The sequence below is a fragment of the Aquarana catesbeiana genome, linkage group LG01 (genome assembly GCF_042186555.1).
Source record: "Aquarana catesbeiana isolate 2022-GZ linkage group LG01, ASM4218655v1, whole genome shotgun sequence".
Taxonomy (NCBI): Eukaryota; Metazoa; Chordata; class Amphibia; order Anura; family Ranidae; genus Aquarana; species Aquarana catesbeiana.
In genome coordinates, this window is record NC_133324.1 from 447,334,074 (window position 1) to 447,358,607 (window position 24,534).

General features: G+C 44.9%; 1 protein-coding gene across 2 annotated transcripts in view; it reads right to left on the reverse strand.

Annotated features, from left to right (window-relative positions):
- Positions 1-24,534, reverse strand: part of ADAMTSL1 (ADAMTS like 1) — a 527,411-nt gene that overhangs the window by 97,568 nt on the left and 405,309 nt on the right. For both annotated transcript variants that reach the window (XM_073636588.1, XM_073636596.1), the window contains exon 21: positions 17,828-17,956. In XM_073636588.1, the coding sequence (XP_073492689.1) occupies positions 17,828-17,956 (129 nt within the window). The remainder of the gene's footprint in view (positions 1-17,827; positions 17,957-24,534) is intronic.

The window sequence follows — 24,534 nt, forward strand, 5'->3', positions numbered from 1 at the left end:
AATGCGTATACACAAATTATTTGCTAGCAGCACATTATGAGACAGTATAACCATTCAGTTTATGGTTATACTGTCTTGTTGGATCCCTTCACCAAAGAGGCAACATTTTCCATGCACTGCATTAATGATGGCCTAAAACAGCTGTATGTAGTTTAGAATAAATGGCTCTACAATATTAGGCTATAGTTGCATTATACAACAGTGATACTGGCTGTGCATCTGGCTTATGGGGCATAAAGAAATGAAGTACATGGCTCCAGCCGCTGTCCTGAAATTAGGAATAAACCTTATATTTTTGGGATATGTAATGAATCGACTCATGTGAATACCTTTTGTTCTAAGGCTTTACTGTGTCAACCAGAAGATTGAATAACAAATGCCATAGAGATTTTTTAAAGTGGTTCAAGAGTCTGTTTTTTTCACACTACAAAATTATTCAAGAACTTTGAAATGCACAAAGCGTACATAATATTCCAAGGAATTCAAAGGAAATGAATGTACAGATGTATTACATTTGCATATAGAAAGAAATCAAAGCAACAACTTAAAGTCTTATGCCCTGTACACACGGTCGGACATTGATCGGACATCCATGGATGCGTGGATTTTTTCCAATGGATGTTGGCTCAAACTTGTCTTGCATACACACGGTCACACAAAGTTGTTGGAAAATCCGATAGTTCAGAACGTGGTGATGTAAAACACGTATGTCGGGACTATAAACGGGGCAGTAGCCAATGGTTTTCATCTCTTAATTTATTCTGAGCATGCGTGGCACTTTGTGCGTCGGATTTGTGTACACACGATCAGAATTTCCGGATTTTGTTGTCAGAAAATTTTATAGCAAGCTCTCAAACTTTGTGTGTCGGAAATTCCGAAAATGTGTGATGGAGCCTACACACGGTCGGAATTTCTGACAACAAGGTCCTATCACACATTTTCCATCGGAAAATCCGACCGTGTGTACAGGGCATAACTGTTTTTCACCTTAAAGTGGTTGTAAACTTCAGACATGAAATATGAACAAAGGATATCCCTCTATAGTGTGTACTTGTCTCATTTAGGAGCACTAAGTATAATTTCTGTCTGCTGCTTCATTCCTTTGCTATCAGCATGAATAATTTCTGAGTTTTCCTGACACCAAGAGAGAAAAGGAGACAGGGAAGGACCTCCAGCTGATTGACAGCCTCAGCTCTGTTCTTATGAGCTGTGTGAAGGAGGTGTGTCCCTTCCCTCCAATCACCACCCAGAGCTCTCCACACTGAGCTCTGCAGAGTGTAACTTTAGCTCTCTGCGACCTTTTTCTGAACTCTTTAATCTGCTTTATAAACTCTGCACTTTTAATGGCTGTAGAGAGAAGACTGCAGATAAGCAGGTACTTAATAATATTATTATTATTGTACAGGATTTATATAGCGCCAACATTTTGTGCAGCGCTTTACAATGTAGAGGGAACAGCACAATTAAAATACAGTTCAATACAGAAGGAATATGAGGGCCCTGCTCGTAGAGCTTACATTCTAAAGGGATGGGGTGGTGGTAAAAAAGGTAATAGCTGTGGGGGATGGTCTGATGAGGGTGGCTCGGGTACAGTTTTTAGGCGAGTGTGGGATAGGCTTTGTCAGAGAGGTTACCTGGTTGGGCGCCGGTGCGCGCCGGGGCGCGTTGGCGTTCGTGTTCCTGTGCGTGCTGGGGCGCGTGTCCCTGTGGGCATCGGCGCGCCTGGGCTGACCGGCCGTGGCGTGCGGGGTGGCGTCCGGGCGTTTGTGCGTACGCGCGTTCGCGTTAGCGCGCGTCCGCCTGTGGTCGCTTCCTTTGTCGTGCCCGGTGGTGTGGGCGTGCGTGCTGGTGTCGGGGGCGCGCTCGGGCGCGCGCGGGTGCGCGGCGCGCCTTGGCGAATCGGCGCGCGCACGTGCGCGGCGTTTTGGCGCCAATCAGCCTATTTGAAGCCTGCCTCTGCACTGAACTGGTGCTGCCTGATCAAACAGCTCTGTGTCTTGTCCCGTGATCATCCCGTGTTCCTGTATCTCCGTAGTGTTTTCCCGTTGTGACCCGGCTACCTTTGGACCTTCCTTGACTGCTGCCTGAACCCGACCCCGGCTTGTCTGACTTCGCTTCTGCCTTCTCCCTTGTACCGTTGCCGCCAGCACGTTGCCGACCTCTGCCTGTGTGTGACCAAGTCTGATTAACTCCTGCTCAGCATCTGTTCCATCAAGTCTCAAGCTCTACCGGTTGCTTGCCAGACCACTGTGCTCCAGGACTTTACTTCAGGCTCTCATACCACTCCGCATTCGCGGGCCTCCTGTCTGCTCTACCAGGGGCCCCGAATCGGACACGTAAGGGAGCCTACCCTCTGCCCACGTGGACTCATCTGTCTGGTAAGTGTGGAACCTGACAGTATCAGGCAGCCATGACTGAGTCCGGGCAGGGGGCCTCCCCCATGGATGAACTATGCAGGCATCTAGCGGGCCTTACTCAAGCCGTTAAAAGCCTACAGGAAGGCTACACCAGATTGGAAGGACAGGTTCAGGCCCTCTCAGCCTCTCCTCCTGGGGCAGTTCCTGCCAACCCTGCTTCAGCACCCGCTGTAGTGATGCTCCCTCCAGAGCCCAGGGTGCCTACACCCGAAAAATTCTCCGGAGAACGCAGTAAGTTCCGAGCGTTTCGCAACGCATGCGAGCTCTACTTCGCTTTGCAGCCCCGAACATTCTCCCTGGAAGTTACCAAAGTGGGGTTCGTCATATCCCTGTTGACCGGAGAACCTCAAACCTGGGCCCACCGCTTATTGGAGCAAAAGGCTCAATCTCTTGATTCCCTAGATGCCTTCTTCCTAACTATGGCTCAGTTGTATGAGGACCCCCAGCTAACAGCCACGGCAGAGGCCGCTTTACATGCCCTTCAACAAGGTCGCAGAGCTGCTGAAGACTACGCCGTGGAGTTTAGGCGTTGGAGCTTGGATACGGATTGGAATGACGCAGCCTTGCGTCACCAATATCGGCTGGGATTGTCAGATCCTCTAAAGGACGAATTGGCACGAGTGGGAATACCTCAGACACTGGAAGAGTTAATTAATCTGTCCATCCAGATCGACCGCCGGCTCAGGGAGAGACGCTCTGAGAGGTCTGTCAGTCACCCACGTCTTACCTGGATGTTGCCCAGGGCCCCTAGTGCCTCAAACCAAGCTCCACTGGTCTCTTCTACCCCTGGCCCGGAGGCCCCGGAGCCCATGCAGTTGGGATTGCTCCGTCCCTCTCTGACTCCTGAGGAGAAGACACGTAGGCGCACACTCAATCTATGCCTGTACTGTGGGGAGTCTGGTCATTTTGCAAGAGCATGCCCAAACAAAAGACGTAAGTGTCTGCCGTCTTCTTCATTGTGTGCACCTGTCCTACCTAGTGCTGGTAACCATTTAACTTTCTCCATTGTATTACAGTTACCTGGAAGGAGCATCCCAGTACCGGTCATCATTGACTCCGGAGCTTGTAGTGGTTTCATTGACCGGACCTTCGTCGAAACCCATCATATTCCCACTCAGACTAAAGCTCAAGGACTGGCAGTTTTTCTAGCGGATGGCTCCACCCTCCGCTCCGGACCCGTCACTCAAGAAACGGTTCCTCTGTTGGCCACCATTGGCCCGGAACACCAGGAACTTTTACGCCTAGACGTCATTTCCTCTCCTCTCTTCCCAGTCATCCTAGGAATACCTTGGCTACAGGCCCACAATCCCAGTATCAACTGGTCCACAGGCAAGATTCAGTTTTCATCGGAATATTGCAGACAACACTGCTTACGGGGGACCCCATTAACTTCCTCCCAATGCCTGCGCATAGACTCTGAAGCCAAGCCCTGCCAAGATCTTCCCGAACCTTACCGGGATTTCCTGGATGTGTTTAGCAAAAAAGGAGCAGAAACCCTTCCAGTACATAGACCCTATGATTGCCCAATAGAGCTCTTACCAGGCACCGAAGTCCCCTTTGGAAGGATCTTCCCTCTAACTGAGCAGGAGTTGGGCACCCTGAAAACTTATATAGACGAGAACCTAAAGAAAGGGTTCATCCGTCCTTCCATGTCTCCAGCTGGGGCAGGTATCTTCTTCGTGGAAAAAAAGGATCACTCCTTACGTCCTTGTATTGACTATCGGGAGCTCAATAAAATTACTATTAAAAACAGATACCCGCTACCCCTGGTTCCCGAGCTATTTCAGAGATTGGGATCGGCTACCGTCTTTACCAAGTTAGACCTCTGTGGAGCCTATAACTTGATCCGCATAAGAGAAGGAGACGAGTGGAAGACGGCCTTTCGTACTCGATTTGGACATTACGAATATCTTGTCATGCCTTTTGGTCTGTGCAATGCACCGGCAACGTTCCAGCGTTTCATCAACGATGTCTTCCATGACTTACTGGATTTATATGTCATCGTTTACTTAGACGATATCTTGGTTTTCTCGGCCTCCCTGATGGAACATCGTAAGCATGTACAAAATGTACTCTCCCGGCTCAGACAACACGGACTGTACGCTAAACTGGAAAAATGTGAATTCGAGCTCCAATCTATCCAGTTCCTGGGCTTGATTATTTCCCCCGATGGCATCAAAATGGATCCACAGAAAGTATCCGCTATTCTGGATTGGCCTGCACCGACTGACAAAAAAGGAGTACAACGCTTTATTGGCTTTGCCAATTTCTATAGAAAATTTATTAAAGGATTTTCTTCAATTATAACTCCCCTCACAGAGCTTACTAAACAAGGATGTCGTTTCCATTGGACCCCTGCGGCTCAAGAGGCCTTTGAAAAACTTAAGGCGCTGTTCACCTCAGCCACTATCCTTAAGCACCCCAACCCTGCCTTGCCTTTCGTCCTAGAGGTAGATGCGTCTGAGGTTGCAGTCGGAGCTGTACTTTCACAGAGACAGGGTGCCAAAGCACTTCTGTACCCTGTGGGATTCTTCTCACGCAAACTTTCTCCCTCCGAGAAAAACTACGACGTGGGAGATCGGGAGCTTTTAGCCATCAAATCGGCTCTGGAGGAATGGCGTTACCTTCTGGAAGGCGCAGCACACCCCATTTTGATCTACACAGACCATAAGAACTTGGAATATTTAAGGACAGCCAAGAGATTGAGACCCCGGCAGGCCAGATGGGCACTTTTTTTTTCCCGATTTATTTTTCATATTACGTTCAGACCCGGATCCAAGAATGTTAAACCTGATGCCCTCTCCCGGATGTTTCTCGATTCTGAAAGAACCGTGTCCCCAGATACCATCCTTCCCTCTGGAAATTTCTTAGTCCTTCAGGAGGATCTAATTTCCCGAATCAGACGCGCCTCTATGGGGATGTCTCCACCTGTTGAGTCCTGTACCAAGGATGGACTATTCTGGTTCAAGAATAAGATTGTGGTCCCTGAGGAGTTAAAGGTACAGGTGTTAAGTTTATGTCATGACCACAAACTGGCTGGCCACTTCGGCACTCGGAAAACAATCGATCTCATCCAACGCACCTTTTGGTGGCCGTGTCTTACTAAGGATTGCAAGGACTATGTGGAGTCCTGTAACACGTGTGCCAGAAACAAGACTAACCGAACAAGAGCATGGGGCCTTTTGAGACCATTGCCAGTCCCTGAGAGACCTTGGACCATGATATCAATGGACTTTATTGTTGAGCTTCCACCATCAGAAGGTTTTTCGTCCATTTTCGTTGTGGTTGACAGGCTGTCTAAAATGGCCCACTTCCTCCCCATGAAGGGCACCCCTTCTGCCAAGGAGACCGCTTCCATCTTCATTAAGGAGATCGTCAGGCTGCATGGAGTCCCGACCAACATAGTCTCGGACAGGGGCGTCCAGTTCACCTCCAGATTCTGGAAGGCCCTTTGTGGCGCGCTTGAGATCGAGTTGTCTTTCTCTTCAGCTTACCACCCCCAGTCAAATGGGCAAACCGAGAGGACGAACCAGACTTTGGAACAATACATCCGCTGTTTTTCTGCTTTTTCTCAGGATGACTGGGCCTCCCTGCTTCCCATCACAGAATTCTCCTATAATAATTCTCTACATTTAGCTACGAACCAGTCTCCGTTTTTTGCCAATTACGGTTTCCACCCATCCTTCTTGCCCGGATCATTCCCCGAATGTCCTGTTCCTGCAGTTTCCCAAACTTTGGACTTCTTCTCTAACAACAATAAGTTGCTGCAGGAGACCATGACCAAGGCTCAGGAAGATTACAAAAAAATCTTTGACAGGAAGAGACGGGGGGAACTTGTCCTCGAACCCGGCAATTCTGTCTGGCTGTCTACCACTAATCTCAAGTTGGCCTGCCCATCCAAGAAACTGGGCCCCAAATATCTGGGTCCCTTCCGGATCAAGAGGAAAATCAACAATGTGGCCTACGAACTGGACCTTCCTAATTCTCTAAGGATACATCCAGTGTTCCACGTGTCTCTTCTGAAGCCAGTCACTCCTAACTTCTTTTCTGGTCGCAGTATTGGTCCACCCAAACCTATTGTGGTTAATGGCGAAGAGGAATTCGAAGTGGAAGCAATTCTAGATTGTAGAAGAAGGCACAATCAGGTGCAATATCTGGTAAAATGGAAGGGCTATGGACCCGAAGATAATTCGTGGGAGCCGGAAAGCAATTTACACGCCAGAGAACTCTTGCAGTCCTTTAAAACCTCTCATGCCTCGAAGATGGCCCAACTGGGCATCCGGAGTCTGCCCTTAAAGAGGGGGCACTGTCAGAGAGGTTACCTGGTTGGGCGCCGGTGCGCGCCGGGGCGCGTTGGCGTTCGTGTTCCTGTGCGTGCTGGGGCGCGTGTCCCTGTGGGCATCGGCGCGCCTGGGCTGACCGGCCGTGGCGTGCGGGGTGGCGTCTGGGCGTTTGTGCGTACGCGCGTTCGCGCTAGCGCGCGTTCGCGTTAGCGCGCGTCCGCCTGTGGTCGCTTCCTTTGTCGTGCCCGGTGGTGTGGGCGTGCGTGCTGGTGTCGGGGGCGCGCTCGGGCGCGCGCGGGTGCGCGGCGCGCCTTGGCGAATCGGCGCGCGCACGTGCGCGGCGTTTTGGCGCCAATCAGCCTATTTGAAGCCTGCCTCTGCACTGAACTGGTGCTGCCTGATCAAACAGCTCTGTGTCTTGTCCCGTGATCATCCCGTGTTCCTGTATCTCCGTAGTGTTTTCCCGTTGTGACCCGGCTACCTTTGGACCTTCCTTGACTGCTGCCTGAACCCGACCCCGGCTTGTCTGACTTCGCTTCTGCCTTCTCCCTTGTACCGTTGCCGCCAGCACGTTGCCGACCTCTGCCTGTGTGTGACCAAGTCTGATTAACTCCTGCTCAGCATCTGTTCCATCAAGTCTCAAGCTCTACCGGTTGCTTGCCAGACCACTGTGCTCCAGGACTTTACTTCAGGCTCTCATACCACTCCGCATTCGCGGGCCTCCTGTCTGCTCTACCAGGGGCCCCGAATCGGACACGTAAGGGAGCCTACCCTCTGCCCACGTGGACTCATCTGTCTGGTAAGTGTGGAACCTGACAGGCTTCTCTGAATAAATGAGTTTTCAGGGATCTCCTAAAGGTGGACAGGGTAGGAGCTGACCGGACATACCGGGGCAGGGAGTTCCAGAGGATGGGAGAAGCTCTAGAGAAGTCCTGGAGGCGAGCATGGGAGGAGGTAACAAGGAAGCTAGAGAGCAGGAGGTCTTGGGAGGAGCGGAGAGGACGATTTGGGTGATATCTGCAGATGAGGTTGGTGATGTAGCTGGGGGCGATGTTGTGGATGGCCTTGTAAGTTGTGGTTAGTATTTTACATTTTATACGGTGGGGTAGAAGAAGCCAGTGAAGGGGAATGGCAGAGAGAAGCAGCAGTCAAGGACCTAGAGTCTACCAGCAGCATTCATAATAGACTGAAGCAGGGATAGCCTGTGTAAGCGTAGGTCGGTGAGGAGAAAGTTGCAGTAGTCGAGGTGGGAAATGACCAAGGAGTTAATAAGTTGCTTTGTGGTTCGTTAGTCAGGAAGGGGCGAATTCTGGAGATGTTGCGGGGCTTAAGGCAGCAAGATTTAGCCAGTGATTGAATGTGGGGGCTGAAGGAGAGGTCAGAGTCAAGGATTACACCCAGGACCCTGGCATGTGTGAAGGGACCAATGGTTGTGCCATTGATCTTAATGGTAAAGTCACAGGGAGGGGATGGGGAAGGAGGAAATATTACAAGCTCAGTTTTAGAAAGAATGAGTTTGAGAAAGTGGTGTGACATCCATACCGATATGTCATTCAGTAAGTTTGAGATCCATGAGGGGATCAAGGGGGTGGGATGAGGGGTGGAGAGATAGATCTGGGTGTCGTCGGCATAGAGGTGGTATTGGAAGGCATGGGAGGTTATCAACTTAGGTAGGAGGATTTGTTTCATCTCTCATGTCAGCACTTCACTGGGTATATGTGAAGGTTTACAACCACCTTAAGGCATTCCCTGCATTAAGGTAATAAAATGGCAATAACTGTACCCTCATCCCTAAACACTTACCTGACTCCTCGCACCACTCCAGTGCTGTCCCAGTTGCAGCCTCACTCTTCCCTCTTCCTGGTCTCACAAGAGACACTGAGGGCAACGAAAGCCATTGGCTCCTGCTGCTGTCAGTCCAACTCCTGTGAGCAGGGGCAGGGGCGGTACTTACAGGTGCTATTTGTGTCTATGCATTTATGCGTCTATGTGTCTATGCTAAGGAAGCACCTGGAGGAAGAACCACTCTGTGCAATGTCATTGTACTGAGCAGGTGAGCATAAGCTCTCTTTTATTTTAATTTTTAAAAAAGCACCTTTAATATCACTTTGAGGCATTTATGGGTGTTTATTTCTTTCATCTTATGCATAAACAGCTCAGTCAGACATTGCATGGAGTAGGAAAAGAAGCACCACCTACTGTGGAAGGTCTGAAATCGATGATAGACAGGATTTTCCCATATCTGCTAATCTATGAGTAGACTTAAGCAGGCCATACATGATTCATTTTCATTCGTTCAGCTAGCAGGTTGAACTAAAGAACATTACTTGATTCCCCCATCCAAACATTCAATGTGGATAGAGGAATCACTCCCATCAAGTTATTGTATTCTGGCAGCGGGGAGGCTTCCCTGCCATAAGAATACACCCATCAGCATGGCAGGATATAGACGGGAACAACAGGAAGTTCCAACATTGGCAGATAGACTTCTGTACAACCAGCCTGCCCATAGATAATTCCAGCAGAGACTGTCCAAATTTCGATCTATCTATGACCGGCTTTATACTATATCAGCATCAACAGGCATATCTACTGGCAGTAATGGTGAAAGAGGCAGGACAATTGCTATCTTGTTAATTAGCGTGTTAATTAAATAACAATTTGAATATTGGCAGAAAAACTTTTGCATGTCTGCTGACAATCACAAGATGGCATATCTGTTAACTGGCATACCCTTTGTTATTACAATTCATGACACATGTCCATTATCAAAAATCCAACTGGAACATGTCCTGGAACAGCTGCAACAACCCAGAAAGGGAGTTAGGGCTGTTTACGGGATTGGAACACTCAACAGACGCATGAAATGTTCCCTGATCTAGGAGACATTCCATGCCTGATTTGTAGTGTAAATCCCCTATGGCAGTCATTGGCTTTTATAGAGAAGTACTAGGCAAGCTTTAAGCACCAGGAATTGCGAAAAAACATGTCATGTGTTAATTGTGACACTCCCTCTTAAAGATAGCTTCATTGTATTGATAAAGCAAGTGATAGCTAAATTGTACCAATAAAGCAAGTGATAGCTAAATTGTACCAATAAAGCAAGTGATAGCTAAATTGTACCAATAAAGCAAATGATAGCTAAATTGTATCAGTAAAAAATATCCTTGTTTTAGGTCTGTCTTCCCACACAGGGCCTCAAGAGTTTACTTCTCTCAGTTCAGAAAACCATACTATGTTCAGTTTTGTGTTGGGTCCTCATTTGGACACACAATGGAGTCACGTGACTAGGAACGCAGGGTCCACTTCTTTCAAGATCACTCAAAATCTAGGCAATGACGCTAGCCAGGAATGGTGTGGGCACACAGCACAACTGCCCTAAAAATTTCACCACAGCAATACAAGTGCTTTTTCTGGCAATTTTAAATGGTTCTAAAGTCGAACAGTTTTTTTTTTACTTTAATATATGCCCCCCAAACACTTATGCGATGCCTGTCAGTGATCCAGCACTGTCCTGACTGCAGATCTTCTCTGTTCACATTCTGATCTCACAGAGAAAGTAAGTATAATCTCTCTCTCTCTCTCTCTCTCTCTCTCTCTCTCTCTCTCTCTCTCTCTCTCTCTCTCTCTCTCTCTCTCTCTCTCTCTCTCCTTTAATATGCCACACTTTCAATGTGGAGATAATGGTGCATGCAAACAACAGGGGTACAGAAACATGTTTGCAAACACTGAGACAGGACAGTAGTCATTTCCTTCTGAACATTTTTACTTAATACAGATATTTTGTCAATTTCCCTTTAAAGATAACGTATAATCCTTTTAACAATGACTGCATAGGTCTATGAGCATGATACATTTTCCTTGGACAGTACTGAGAGGCACAATTGCACAATGTATTAATCTGGTATATCCTCGGGTTATTTGTTTATAGCTCCAGAAGAAGAATGTGTGACAATGAGAAATACAAAGTAATGAGGTATTGTAGTATACTGAGTGAATTATGCCTGGAGATTCCCACAGACCTCTCCTCTGGGAACCATCACATCAGACCATAAAGACAGACTTGTTTACTTGCAGTGTCCTGCTCTAGCTATGTGGGGTTTGATTTGTTTTCAAAAGTCTATAAAGCAACTGCCTTCCAGACCTTAACACTCAAAAAGCTCAAAATAGAAAACATTCAGAGACTAGCAGCAGAAAAAGTAACATTTAAGAAAACTCGTATTTGAAAGAGTATCTTTAATTGCATGCAGTTGCATTATATAGTTGGATTATACCAAAAACTGTTTAGATATTTTTATTTGTACAAGTATGAGTATTTGTCTCCACAAAAGTAATTTAAAAGGGCACCAAGAGAACCTAAAAAATTAGTTTACAGAATGACCAAACTCTTTTGGGGCAAAGTCACGGTATATACAGTGGGGACGGAAAGTATTCACCCCCTTAAATTTTTCACTCTTTGTTATATTGCACCCATTTGCTAAAATCATTTAAGTTCATTTTTTTTCCTCATTAATGTACACACAGCACCCCATATTCACAGAAAAACACAGAATTGTTGACATTTTTGCAGATTTATTAAAAAAAGAAAAACTGAAATATCACATGGTCCTAAGTATTCAGACCCTTTGCTCAGTATTTAGTAGAAGCACCCTTTTGATCTAATACAGCCATGAGTCTTTTGGGGAAAGATGCAACAAGTTTTTCACACCTGGATTTGGGGATCCTCTGCCATTCCTCCTTGCAGGTCCTCTCCAGTTCTGTCAGGCTGGATGGTAAACATTGGTGGACAGTCATTTTTAGGTCTCTCCAGAGATGCTCAATTGGGTTTAAGTCAGGGCTCTGGCTGGGCCATTCAAGAACAGTCACGGAGTTGTTGTGAAGCCACTCCTTCGTTATTTTAGCTGTGTGCTTAGGGTCATTGTCTTGTTGGAAGGTAAACCTTCGGCCCAGTCTAAGGTCCTGAGCACTCTGGAGAAGGTTTTCATCCAGGATATCCCTGTACATGGCCGCATTCATCTTTCCCTCGATTGCAGCCAGTCGTCCTGTCCCTGCAGCTGAAAAAAACCCCCACAGCATGATGCTGCCACCACCATGCTTTACTGTTGGGACTGTATTGGACAGGTGATGAGCAATGCCTGGTTTTCTCCACACATACCGCTTAGAATTAAAGCCAAAAAGTTCTATCTTGGTCTCATCAGACCAGAGAATCTTATTTCTCACCATCTTGGAGTCCTTCAGGTGTTTTTTAGCAAACTCCATGCGGGCTTTCATGTGTCTTGCACTGAGCAGAGTCTTCCGTCGGGCCACTCTGCCATAAAGCCCTGACTGGTGGAGGGCTGCAGTGATGGTTGACTTTCTACAACTTTCTCCCATCTCCCGGCTGCATCTCTGGAGCTCAGCCACAGTGATCTTTGGGTTCTTCTTTACCTCTCTCACCAAGGCTCTTCTCCCCTGATAGCTCAGTTTGGCCGGACGGCCAACTCTAGGAAGGGTTCTGGTCGTCCCAAACGTCTTCCATTTAAGGATTATGGAGGCCACTATGCTCTTAGGAACCTTAAGTGCAGCAGAACTTTTTTGTAACCTTGGCCAGATCTGTGCCTTGCCACAATTCTGTCTCTGTCTCTGAGCTCTTCAGGCAGTTCCTTTAAACTCATGATTCTCATTTGCTCTGACATGCACTGTGAGCTGTAAGGTCTTATATAGACAGGTGTGTGGATTTCCTAATCAAGTCCAATCAGTATAATCAAACACAGCTGGACTCAAATGAAGGTGTAGAACCATCTCAAGGATGATCAGAAGAAATGGACAACACCTGAGTTAAATATATGAGTGCCACAGCAAAGGGTCTGAATACTTAGGACCATGTGATATTTCAGTTTTTCTTTTTTAATAAATCTGCAAAAATGTCAACAGTTCCGTGTTTTTTTGTCAATATCGGGTGCTGTGTGTACATTAATGAGGCAAAAAAATGAACTTAAATGATTTTAGCAAATGGTTGAAATATAACAAAGAGTGAAAAATTTAAGGGGGTCTGAATACTTTCCATCCCCACTGTATGGTGTTAATTTTTTTTTTTAAAGGGAAGCAATAAATGTTTTAGAGTGGAGGGATACAATACATACAGCATATAACACTTTTATTAAAGCACTGCTCTATATTATGCACCTTTTAGATCCAGACATCTGCCTATCGGAACCCTACTTCCCTTAGACTGACAGGTTTGACATATAACAGAGCTTAAAGAGGAAGTAAACTCCCTTTGCTGACTTTTACCCATAGGTAAGCCTATAATAAGGCTTACCTATAGGTAGTGTAAATATCTCCTAAACATGCACCTTTTAGGAAAGATTTACATTACATGCAGCCAGTGACATCACTGGCACATGCTCTCTGAAAAAAAGGCCACCTGTGCCGCTCTTTCAGAGCCCTGTGCCGTGAATGACGGCTCCTACACGTACGAGCCAGATCCTGCGAACCCGGAAGCAAGACGGATGAAGATGGGAGCCCCTGCAGCGCTGACATCGTGGCGCTGGAATAGGTTCATTTTAAGGTAAGTTTCACATAATGTGCTAGTATGCGATGCATACTAGCACATTATGACTTTACCTTGCAGGGAAAAAAAAAAAACGTCCAACAGTATACAACCGCATTAATGGTTAACTCTACCTTTTCAACATGTTACATGTTACACCCATATTTAGAGTGTAACATGCAGCATTATGCCTAGCGAAACCCCCACCCCCCGAAAGAACCAACCCCCACAGCCACTGTTATTTTTGAAAGTCTGTGTTGGGTTCCACTGAGGTCTGTCAATGAATGCACTACAAGTCCCATCCTCCACCGCAGCAGACGGACTTGAAGTTCTCAATTAAATACAAATGTATCCACTTTCAGACAATCCCTGAAAACTCATCTCTTCAGAGAAGCCTATCTGGCCCCCACCTAAAAATTGTACATTTATCTTCTCAATCAGCATATCGCCCACAGTTATTACCTCTTGTATCTCTTGACCTTCCCTCTTAGATTGTAAGCTCTAAGGAGCAGGGCCCTCTGATTCCTACTGTATTAAAGTGTATTGTATTTGTACTGTCTACCCTCAAGTTGTAAAGCGCTACGTAAACTGTTGGCGCTATATAAAACCTGTATAATAATAATAATAATAAAAATGTGGTAAGCATTACACTGATAGTTCATTGACCCTTCCTATAGCTTTCCAACTGAATGCCGCTACCTCGGTACAGACAGGAAGCAGGAAGAGGAATCTGCAGGAGCCTTGCACTGCCTCAGTGATCCATTGATCATGGATGCAATGCTTTGCAAACTTCTATGAAAAATAAATAGAACATTTTCTTTTTTTTTTAAATATATGCATTTTTTTTTAAAGGTGGGCTTAGCGTTTAAGGAATTGGAGTTGAAAATATATAAAAGTGTAAGGTTTCAAAAGAAAAATCATTAAAGAAGGTAGGAGGGATACTGCATACAAACCTTGCTTCTCCAGTCACACCCGAAGAGTGGACTTCCCCTTTTAAAGCAGATGTTTCTCCCCCACCAAACACAAAAACCAATGGTGCATGCAGCACTGCATGCACATCTCTAAACATCTTTCATTTATTTGAATAATCAAAGAGCTTTTTTTTAAATGACATTTTTTTCTCACACTTTCTGGCTTTCAGTAGAAACTGGTGATGTGCCAGGACCTCACAGCTTCCCCGCAAGGAAAGCTAGATCACTAAGGTCTTTCAGGGTTGTCTTGCATGATCTCACGCATGCATCATACGAGATCTGGCGCAGTTTCTTATTGTTCGGTAACAAACCTAACAGGATCTCGTACTGTACATGCACAAGGTCAGGCAAGATGACCTCAGTGGGCTGGCACAAAATAAGAACAGTGAAGCTGGTCGCCAAAAGAAATATGATGCTATGGGGTTTCAATCCACGGAGCGGGGGTTAATTTCGTTGATGAAAATAATTTTATCAAAGTTTTTGTCAGCTGCATGTTTTCAGTGACGAAAACTAAACAAAAATAAAATTGGGATTTAGTGAATTGATGAAAACTATGACGAAAATCAATTCTACTTTTAATTTAGTAGACTAAAATCTCCAGTACATTTTAGTCAACTAAAATCTAATGGGTTTAGTTAAATTGTAATGCACTATTTAAGCATTTCTCTAGAATTTACAAACTCATGAAATACTCCTGCAGTAAAAATCTAATAACATGTTATTATTTATGGTATTAAGATTTGAACATACACTACAGAACCAGATTTAGCCGTTAGTGTTTAGAAAGTCTTTAGAAATAAAACAAGGTTTCATAAACAAACAAAAATATTGCTTTTTTCAAAACAGAAGTGTACTTAAAAAAAAATAAATAAAAACTGTAAACTCTATTGGCTGTAAATCCAGGCTGCAAGTGGGGATGGGGAAGTGAATGGTAGTAAGGGCAGTGGCGGACCGTGCATTGTGGGCGACACCTCCGTCGCCCTCCCTATCCATGCGCCCGGCCCCTTTCAGGACGCCAGACACATGAATTACTATGGCGGGGGTGTGTAATTTGAAGCACGTGATTAGAGCCAGAGGCTCTAATAGGCTTCAAAATAGGGTGGGCTCGGGGCGCAGAGCACTGCGTTCCGATCCCACCCTGTTGTGTGACAATAGCAAATGGATTTTCCCTATAGTTACACTACAGTTCCTCCCCGCCAATCAGGAGGCAGATCTGTGAGACTTGTTTCCCGATTGGCCAATGTGCCAGATGATCCTACTGGATGGCTAGTGCTTTAGTGGAAGAGGAAACACACAGGGAAGGAAGACTGAGGAGTGGACACTGGAACCATCGCTGCCCACACTGGAGGAGAGGAGGAGGACAGCCCCACCACTGCAGGAAAGGAGGAGAGCCCCGCAACACAGCGGGTAAGTGCTGCTCGGTGGTACGGTGGGTGGTTGGTGCCACGGGTGGTCCGGCGGGTGGTCAGTGCTGCGGGTGGTCCGGCGGGTGCTGCTGTGGTCAGTGTCATGATTCTTCCAGCAGGTATGATTGGTGGTCAGTGCTGCTGGTGGTCCGGCGGGTGCCATGGGTGGTCAGTGCTGCGCTGCCCGGCAGCAGGGTGGTTGTTGTATGTTTGCTGCCCCCCCAAAAGGAGAACCCACCAGCCGCCACTGAGTAAGGGAGTGCACAGGACAGAGAACTGGAAGGTCTGGGGAGGCTGTTATTTTACACAGTGCTAAGCACTGCTACCTTGCTGTGAGGGGAAACTCACCACATTACATTCAGACAGACACGAATCCGATAGAGGAGTTCCTTTTCTGTGGTTTGCCGGGCATTGTTCCAGAACTCCCAGGCAGCAAGCAGACAGAGGGAGCCTGCGTTTCTCAGCCAATACAGCTCATTGATAGATTCAGGGGGCTGGGGTTTTAATAGACAGGCAGAGCTCTAGGGAAAGCGGAAGTTCAGGTGGGTACTGGAGATTTTAGTCAACTAAAATGTACTGGAGATTTTAGTCGACTAAAATACGACTAAAACTAAAACAATTCAGATGACTAAAATATGACTAAACTTCAAATGGAATTTTGGTAAAAATAATGTGACTAAAACTAATAAAAATTTGATGTCAAAATTAACAGTGCATTGCTGTTGTCAGTCTTACTAAGGAGGATGGGAAGGGGAAAGATATACTTATAAAATGAAGCTAGGCTGAGGCAAATGTGTTGTGAATGATGTAGAAAATACAATAGGCATTTTGTAGCTGCTTTTTTTCCCAGGCACACATTTGTCATTCATGCTACAGTGTCTCTGGGATACAACCAAATGAAACCACCACTGTAATCCAGTAATCAGAAGCAAGGAGGGTGCAGTATGTCTATCGGACACCTGATAGGCCCATGTAAAGCTAAAAAAACAAAATGTGCCTAGACACATTCACATATGTAGAAGTTTTCTGCTGCTTCTAATCAGGTTTTATATTACATAGTTGGTAAGGTCGAATAAAGACACCTGTCCATCCAGTTGAACAATTTATTCCATCCTCCATATCGATTATTATTATTATACAGGATTTATATAGCACCAACAGTTTGCGCTGTGCTTTACAATGTAGGGGGGAAAGTACAATTACAATACAGTTCAATACAGAAGGGACGGGAGGTAGTACAAAAGGTAATAGCTGTGGGGGATGGTCTGATGGAGGTTGCTCGGGTACGGTTCTTAGGTGGAGGTGGGATAGGATCCCCTGAATAAGTGAGTTTTCAGGGATTGTCTAAAGGGTAGGGGCTGACCGGACATACTGGGGCAGGGAGTTTCCAGAGGATAGGAGAGGTTCTGGAGAAGTGCTGGAGGCGAGCATGGGAGGAGGTAACAAGGGAGCTAGAGAGCAGAAGGTCTTGGGAGGAGCAGAGGGGATGATTTGGGCGCTATCTGCAGATGAGGTTGGTGATGTAGCTGGGGGCAATTTTGTGGATAGCATTGTATTTTGTGGTTAGTATTTTGAACGGTGGGGAAGGGGAAGCCAGTGAAGGGATTGGCAGAGAGGGGCAGCATTCATGAAACGGTTAGTAAGGTGTATTATTTGTCTAGTAACAAGTTGAACAAGTTAAACAGAATTGGTCCCAGGACTGAGCCTTGGGGCAACCTACTAACAATTTTAGACCTTTTAGAAAATATGCCATTAACCACTACCCTCTGGGCTAGCTCCTGGAACCAGTTTTCTATCTAGATACATACTATGTCATCAATGTCAAATTAATCGTTTATGTGGTACTGTATTAAATGCCTTAGCAAAATCGAGATACACTATGTCAACAGGCCTTCCTCTATCCAAATTAACTTCTCAGAGAATGTCAAAAGGTTGGTATGGCAAGAGCAACCTTTCATAAATCCATGTTGGTTACTACTACTAATGATATTGTTTTACTATTCCTTCCAATAGTTTACATACTATTGATGTTATATGGTAAACATAAATTTATTTGTTGATTTGCTAATGATAGAAATAGATAGAAAGCCAAACATTTCTTTTAAATATAGGTCCATTTAAACTATGTGCATGCTTCACATTACGGTATGTGTCCTCTCCCTTTTCTTATACACACACATTTAACATTCTAGCAACAGATTGCAAGTTCTAAGCTCACCTGCTACTTGGCAATGGATTGTTACATTTGTTCCCGGAATAGTTTTCACCACACTGCCAACATCGATGGTGATAGAAGGCGCATCCATATTGATAAGCACATTTCTGGAGGTCTTTATTAACGGTTTGCCTGGAGACAAGAAAATATGTATTATGGTCACCTCAATCCATTAGTTCAAAGACAAGCACCATGAGGTATCCAGTTGAGAGAAAACCTGCTGTTTTTCAGTAAGCTGTCCATATGAGGCATGCCATAAAGCATCTGTGCTAATCAAGAATGGATGCAGAAGACTGCGGGAGAGCAAACCTTTCTCTAAACACTTACTTAAAATGGTCACAGGGGATAAGAGGTTACGAAAGTAGGGTCAGATCCAAAATAAATTGTGACATGCACTATTAATGTCTAATACATACATGTAACATGAGCATTATTTCATATTCAAGAAATCACATTACAACTAAAATTTCAAGGTTACCTAAAGAGGATTTATTAAAAAAATATGAATGGAAGGTCATCGTAATGAGAGTGTTTTGCTGAGCTGAGCTGCTCTCAGAAATGTGAGACTATCCAGGATTAAATATTTGGTAAAATTCAATTCTTTAATCTTTACTCAAGTTGACACTCTCCTTGGTGACATTATTGGTCACATATGTGATAATATGTACTTGTTAAGGATTCTCAGTTCCTTACTGGTATCCCGCTCATTCGATAACCAACACATGGTTCTGATTCCTTTCTACAACATGTTGGACTGCTTAAGGTACATCTTTGGAGGTAACAAATTTGATTCAACTTGTGTAAAATTGCAGTAACTATCCTTGTTTTCAAAGGCGGACCTGTGTTTATTTTAAGAAGTGAATAATGGATTTTTGTTTGTTTTTAATGCATGAGAAGCCTATAATGTAGGGGTCTCTGTCAAATGGCATGTAAAACCCTTCTTGACCCTGCAGGTTTACCTTGCAGCAGGATCTGGGCTGTAGATACAGTAGAATAAGAGGGTCCAAACTCCCTCCCAGAGTATCTGTAGTGACGTGCTCTTGTGCTGGAATGCTGAACATTCCATCACTGTTCACAACACTTGTGTTCCTTCCTTTAGGTGGAGAAATATTCTACCTGACCCTTGAATTAAATTTCCAGGACAGTGGTTAAGGCAGCAGCGTGGTAGAGAAGGAGCATCCTGGTAGCAGATACTGAGGTAGTAAAACACACTGAACAAGTTTTTTTGTGCATTGACACCAATCCTTGGGATATTTCACTGCACTGTACACCAGTCTTGGGAGTACCTTGCTGCAGTGATACCTAGTTTGGAGTTTGTTTTTTTTTTACTGCACTGACACCTATCCTGGAGTTCTGTTTGCTGCATTGAACACGATAACTGGGGGCATTTTGCTGTACTGACACCAGTCCTGCGGGTATTTTTTATTGCACAGGCACAATCCTGGAGGTATTTTGTATTCACTGCGCACAAATGTTCAGGGTTTTTATTGCTGTCACTGACATCAATGTTTGAGGTTGTGCTTACTTACTTAATATTTATTTTTGTGATTGAGGATGTACAGTAGACACATTGAAATTGATTTACAAAAGGCAAATAGACTGTGCACCAATGGCGTCCCTAGGGGGGGCAGAGGGGGCCCTGACCCCCTCAACATTATGCTGTGCCCCACCATGTGCCCCCCCAATTAAAAAAAATATATATTTTTTTTTTTACAAAAAGGCAATGTCTAATGCCCCGTACACACGGTCGGACATTGATTGGACATTCCGACAACAAAAGCCTAGGATTTTTTCCGACGGATGTTGGCTCAAACTTGTCTTGCATAAGACTTGCAATTAATGGACACTTGGAGGACCCTCCATGCACACGACAGAGATTATACTTTTTTTTCAGCTAAACATAAGACATACTAGAACTGACTATGTTTTTCTATCGCAGAACGCACTGTCGTGTATATTGTAGGCTTCCATAGGCTCATTTACATTATCGGACCACGCACCAACCAATTGTGTTTTAGAATGGGGGGACATAAGCCCCCGGGAATGGAACTGGAAGATGAATGAGACACTCCTGAAGGAACCAGAGTATGAGAATCAGATAGCTCAGGAATTGGAATCCTTCTTTATAAACAATAAATCAGGGGAAACAACCCCATTTTGCAGATGGGAAGCGCATAAATGTTACGTTAGAGGAATCCTCATATCTTTAGGAGCTCATAGCAAACGCTCTCTCGGCGCTAAGCTGGACACCCTGCTTGGAGAAATCCGTATACTCTAACAGGCACACAAGAAATCTCATGCACAACAGACGGAGGAGAAACTTTTGGGCTTACGGGATGAATTAAATCTATTATTAATAGATAAAGCAAAAGCTAAGCTGGCCCGGTGTAGGCGTGTATACTATGAATGCGGAAATAAGCCTAGCAGGGTGCTAGCTAGCACTCAGAGAGACAAGAGCTCGGAATCATATTGAGCGTATTAAAACCCAGGGAGATACGTTAGTCAGCTCCTCACAGGCAATTGCGAAGGCATTTAGGGATTATTATGCCAACCTATATCAGATAGAGGGCCAACTGCCTACTTCAAGAACATCTAATAGATGGGAGTCGGCAAAAGAATACATATTGGCTTCGGGAATGCCTAAGATATCTGAAGAAGGAGCAGGAGACATAGATGGCCCAATTACAATAGAAGAATTTTCAGAAGCCCTGAAATTGCTGAAGCCAGGTAAGGCCCCAGGTCCCGATGGGTACACCTTGCTGTATTATAAGACCTTCTCGGAAAAACTGGCACCTAAATTTCTAGCCGCTTTTAACTCAATACGTGATGGGCAAACGATGCCCGTGGAAACATTAATGGCCCACATAACAGTAATTCCAAAGGAGGGAAAGGACCCAGCCCTATGTGCTAGCTATCGTCCAATCTCGTTGCTAAATGTAGAGTTTAAGAACTTTACAAAAATACTCGCTAATAGATTAGTGACATACATCCCCGCTCTAGTGGATCAGGATCAAGTAGGGTTTACCCCTAATAGAGAGAGGGTAAAGAAAACACGCAAAGGGTTCTAAATGCCATATATATATATCAATATTATCAAAAACCCCTAGTGCTTATATATACTGATGCAGAAAAAGCATTTGATAGGGTAGACTGGACATTCCTGAGAGCCACGTTACAGCATATAGGATTGAAAAGTGGGATGCAGAACTGGATTTCTAGTCTGTACTCATATCCTAAAGCAAGGGTGAAGATTAATGATACAATGTCTGAATCATTCGCTATAAATAATGGAACGTGGCAGGGATGTCCACTCTCGCCTATCATATTTATTCTCACACTTGAACCCTTTTTGAGAACAATACGGGCCAACCCAGATATTAGGGGCATTTCAATAAAAGGGGAAGAACATAAACTGGCCACATATGCAGATGACTTGCTATTCTTCATAACCTCTCCAGTTGTATCCTTACCATCTTTATTATCGGAGTTACGCATATATGGGGGGGGTATCCAATTTCAAGGTAAACTATAGTAAGTCTGAAGCGATGGGTGTGGAAGTGAATACTGCGTTACAACATCAGCTTTCGGATCACTTTGCTTTTAGATGGACGGATTCACATATATGCTATCTAGGGACTAAAATACCGAATAAGCTTAAAAGAGTGTTTGAACTCAACTTTGCCCCATTGGTACGACAGATTAAACTAGATTTTCAGCGGTGGGACAAAGAAGTCTTCAGGTGGTTTGGTAGAATTAACATCATCAAAATGAATGTAATGCCAAGATTGCTATACTTATTCCAGACCCTACCTATAAAGCTCCCCTCAGGGTTTCTGAGGGACCTGAGATCAAGATTTGTGAGGTTCATATGGGTGGGCAAAACAGCGAAAATACGTAGAGATATTCTGACATTACCAAAGGAGAGAGGACGGGTGGGATTTCCGGACCCGGTGGGTTATTATGAAGCATCACATCTAGCACGGGTAGCGATTGGTGTGTACTACATAAGGAAAAGCCTTGGATACATATGGAGCAAGCAACGATCGATATACCCCTGGAGGGATTAGCATGGCTTTGGGAGGTAGAGACACCACAGGCGGCGAGAAGACACCCCATTGTGGGTGCTACACTCCAATCCATCAAAAAGATATTTAAGAAAACTAAGATGTCGACTCATCCAAGTCCCATGATACCAATCCTGGGCACCTCGGCTTTTAAGCCAGGTCTTATAGACCAAGGTTTCAGGGATTTGAGGAGAAGAGGCATTAGCAGGATCATACATTTTTCATTTGACAATCATGTGATGACTAAGGCGGAGATTGAACGGGTGTTCTCGTCTGACCTAGATCCATTTAGGCAAATACAGCTTAATGCCTTCCTTCGATTAATTAAGCAACGAGTGCTGATGGTACGTACTCCATCTAGGTTTGAACAGATATGCCTAAAGGGTGAAACATTGAGACATTCACTCTCTTTTATGTATGCATTGTTGACGGAGTTAGAAGCCCCACAAGAGTTGGCCTTTATACAAGCATGGGAGAGGGACCTTGGGGTTACGTTCTCTGAGACACAGAAAAATAAGATCTTTATGTTTACGCACAAGGCATCAATGGCAACCAGATATCAAGAAGGGGGGTATAAAATCTTGACTAGGTGGTATAGAACCCCGGAAGTACTGAATCGGATATTCCCACAAATATCTAATTTATGTTGGCGCTGCCAGGGTGCGGAGGGCACCATGTTACACATATTCTGGGAATGTAGTGGACTGAAAGAATTTAGGAAAATGGTCTCTGAAACAGTTAAAGAAATTACAGGTGTGTCTCTTGGTGAAAACCCGGCAGCTTTTTTGCTGCATGATATTCCGTTATCTATTGATAAATACAAAAAATCTCTCTTAAGGCACCTGCTTACAGCAGCAAAAGCTTGTATCCCGGCACTCTGGAAAAGCACGGTAGCTCCGACTAAATTACAATGGATTAGCAGAATAACAGAGATCCAACAAATGGAAAATCTTACCATGATGCTGAGAGAGCAAGAAGACAGGTATCGGGAAGTCTGGACTCCCTATATTACATACAGGGAGCAGAATCCCTAAATAAAATTTCTAGCGGGGGGGAGGGCTGGACGGTATGATGGGGCATAATATTAATTTTTAATTTTTTTTTTTTTTAATTTTTTTTTTGTTGTTCTCTTTTTTCTTCTTTTTTTTTGGGTGTTTTGTTTTTTGGCTTTGGAGGATAACCAGGGCTATCCCTGGTTAAGGAAAATGTAATAAGAGTAGGAATTATTACGGGTATGTATTAGAATAATAAGAAGGCAAGATGAAATGATGAGTTTTTTGCCTAAAGACAACATAATTTCGTCATAAAGGTGACAGTAATTGGCGATATTCAAGAAGATAATATTTGTAAAATAGATGTAGGTGGTGATGTACTCATATGTAATATTGTACTATTATTATTGTGGAAAAAACGAAAATAAAGAATTTATAAAAAAACTTGTCTTGCATACACACGGTCACACAAAGTTGTCGGAAAATCCGATCATTCTGAACGCGGTGATGTAAAACACGTACGTTGGGACTATAAACGGGGCAGTAGCCAATAGCTTTCATCTCTTTATTTATTCTGAGCATGCATGGCACTTTGTGCGTCGGATTTGTGTACACACGATCGGAAATTCCGACAATGGATTTTATTGTCGGAAAATGTTATAGCCTGCTCTCAAACTTTGTGTGTCGGAAAATCCGATGGAAAATGTGTGATGGAGCCCACACATGGTCGGAATTTCCGACAATATGGTCCTATTACACATTTTCCGTTGGAAAATCCGACCGTGTGTACGGGGCATAAGAGGGAGAGCGTCCCCAGTCAGCTCCTGCGAGTGATTCCTCCCCCCTCCCTCTGCTCGCTGACAATGTATAATGCGAGCGCTTACACAACCATGGCCGCCCGATCTGCTCCTTCCCCTGCATCCTCATTGGCAGGGAAAAGAGCAAGTTGCAGGAAGGACTCCACCAGGACTCTCAGTTACTGAAAAAACAGACTGATTTCTCCAGTCCTTAGGACAGGAGAACCAGCTTGTAAATTCCAAGAGATGCCAGACCAGCGCTGTCAATAGCAGGGGCAGGACAGCAAGAGGAGGCTGGGGAACCCCACAGTGGCAAAACACCAGGACCCGGTGGCAAGACAACCTTTGCAACCCTGATAGTTCTCCCACTGCTTTGGACCCTTATATTTTCTTGGTATGCTGGTGACATATATCTCTTGTTTTCTGCCACCCTGGGGGGGGGGGCCCTAATACAGTAGGAAGGGAGCTCACTAAAGAACATGTGAAAGGGCTGTTGTGGAGAACATGTGAAAGGGCTGATGTGGGATCGTAGTAAAGGTCCCCAGGATATATATATATATATATATATATATATATATATATATATATATATATATATATTTGCATTTTATAGTTGCCCCCCTACTTTTGTCCCTGTCCCCCCATGTGCCCCCGCTAAATATGAAAGCTGGAGACGCCACTGCTGTGCACTTTGCAAGTGCAGTTGCACCCTGCAAGAAAGTCCAGGACAAGGGGTGGGCAGGAAGGAGGGCTGCCCTGGGCACAATGGTTTATTGCAGGGATGTAAGCACCATGACCCTACCCCCTAAGGGAAGGGAGGGGTGCAGATTGGCATCTTTGCCCTGGGCGCTTGATGG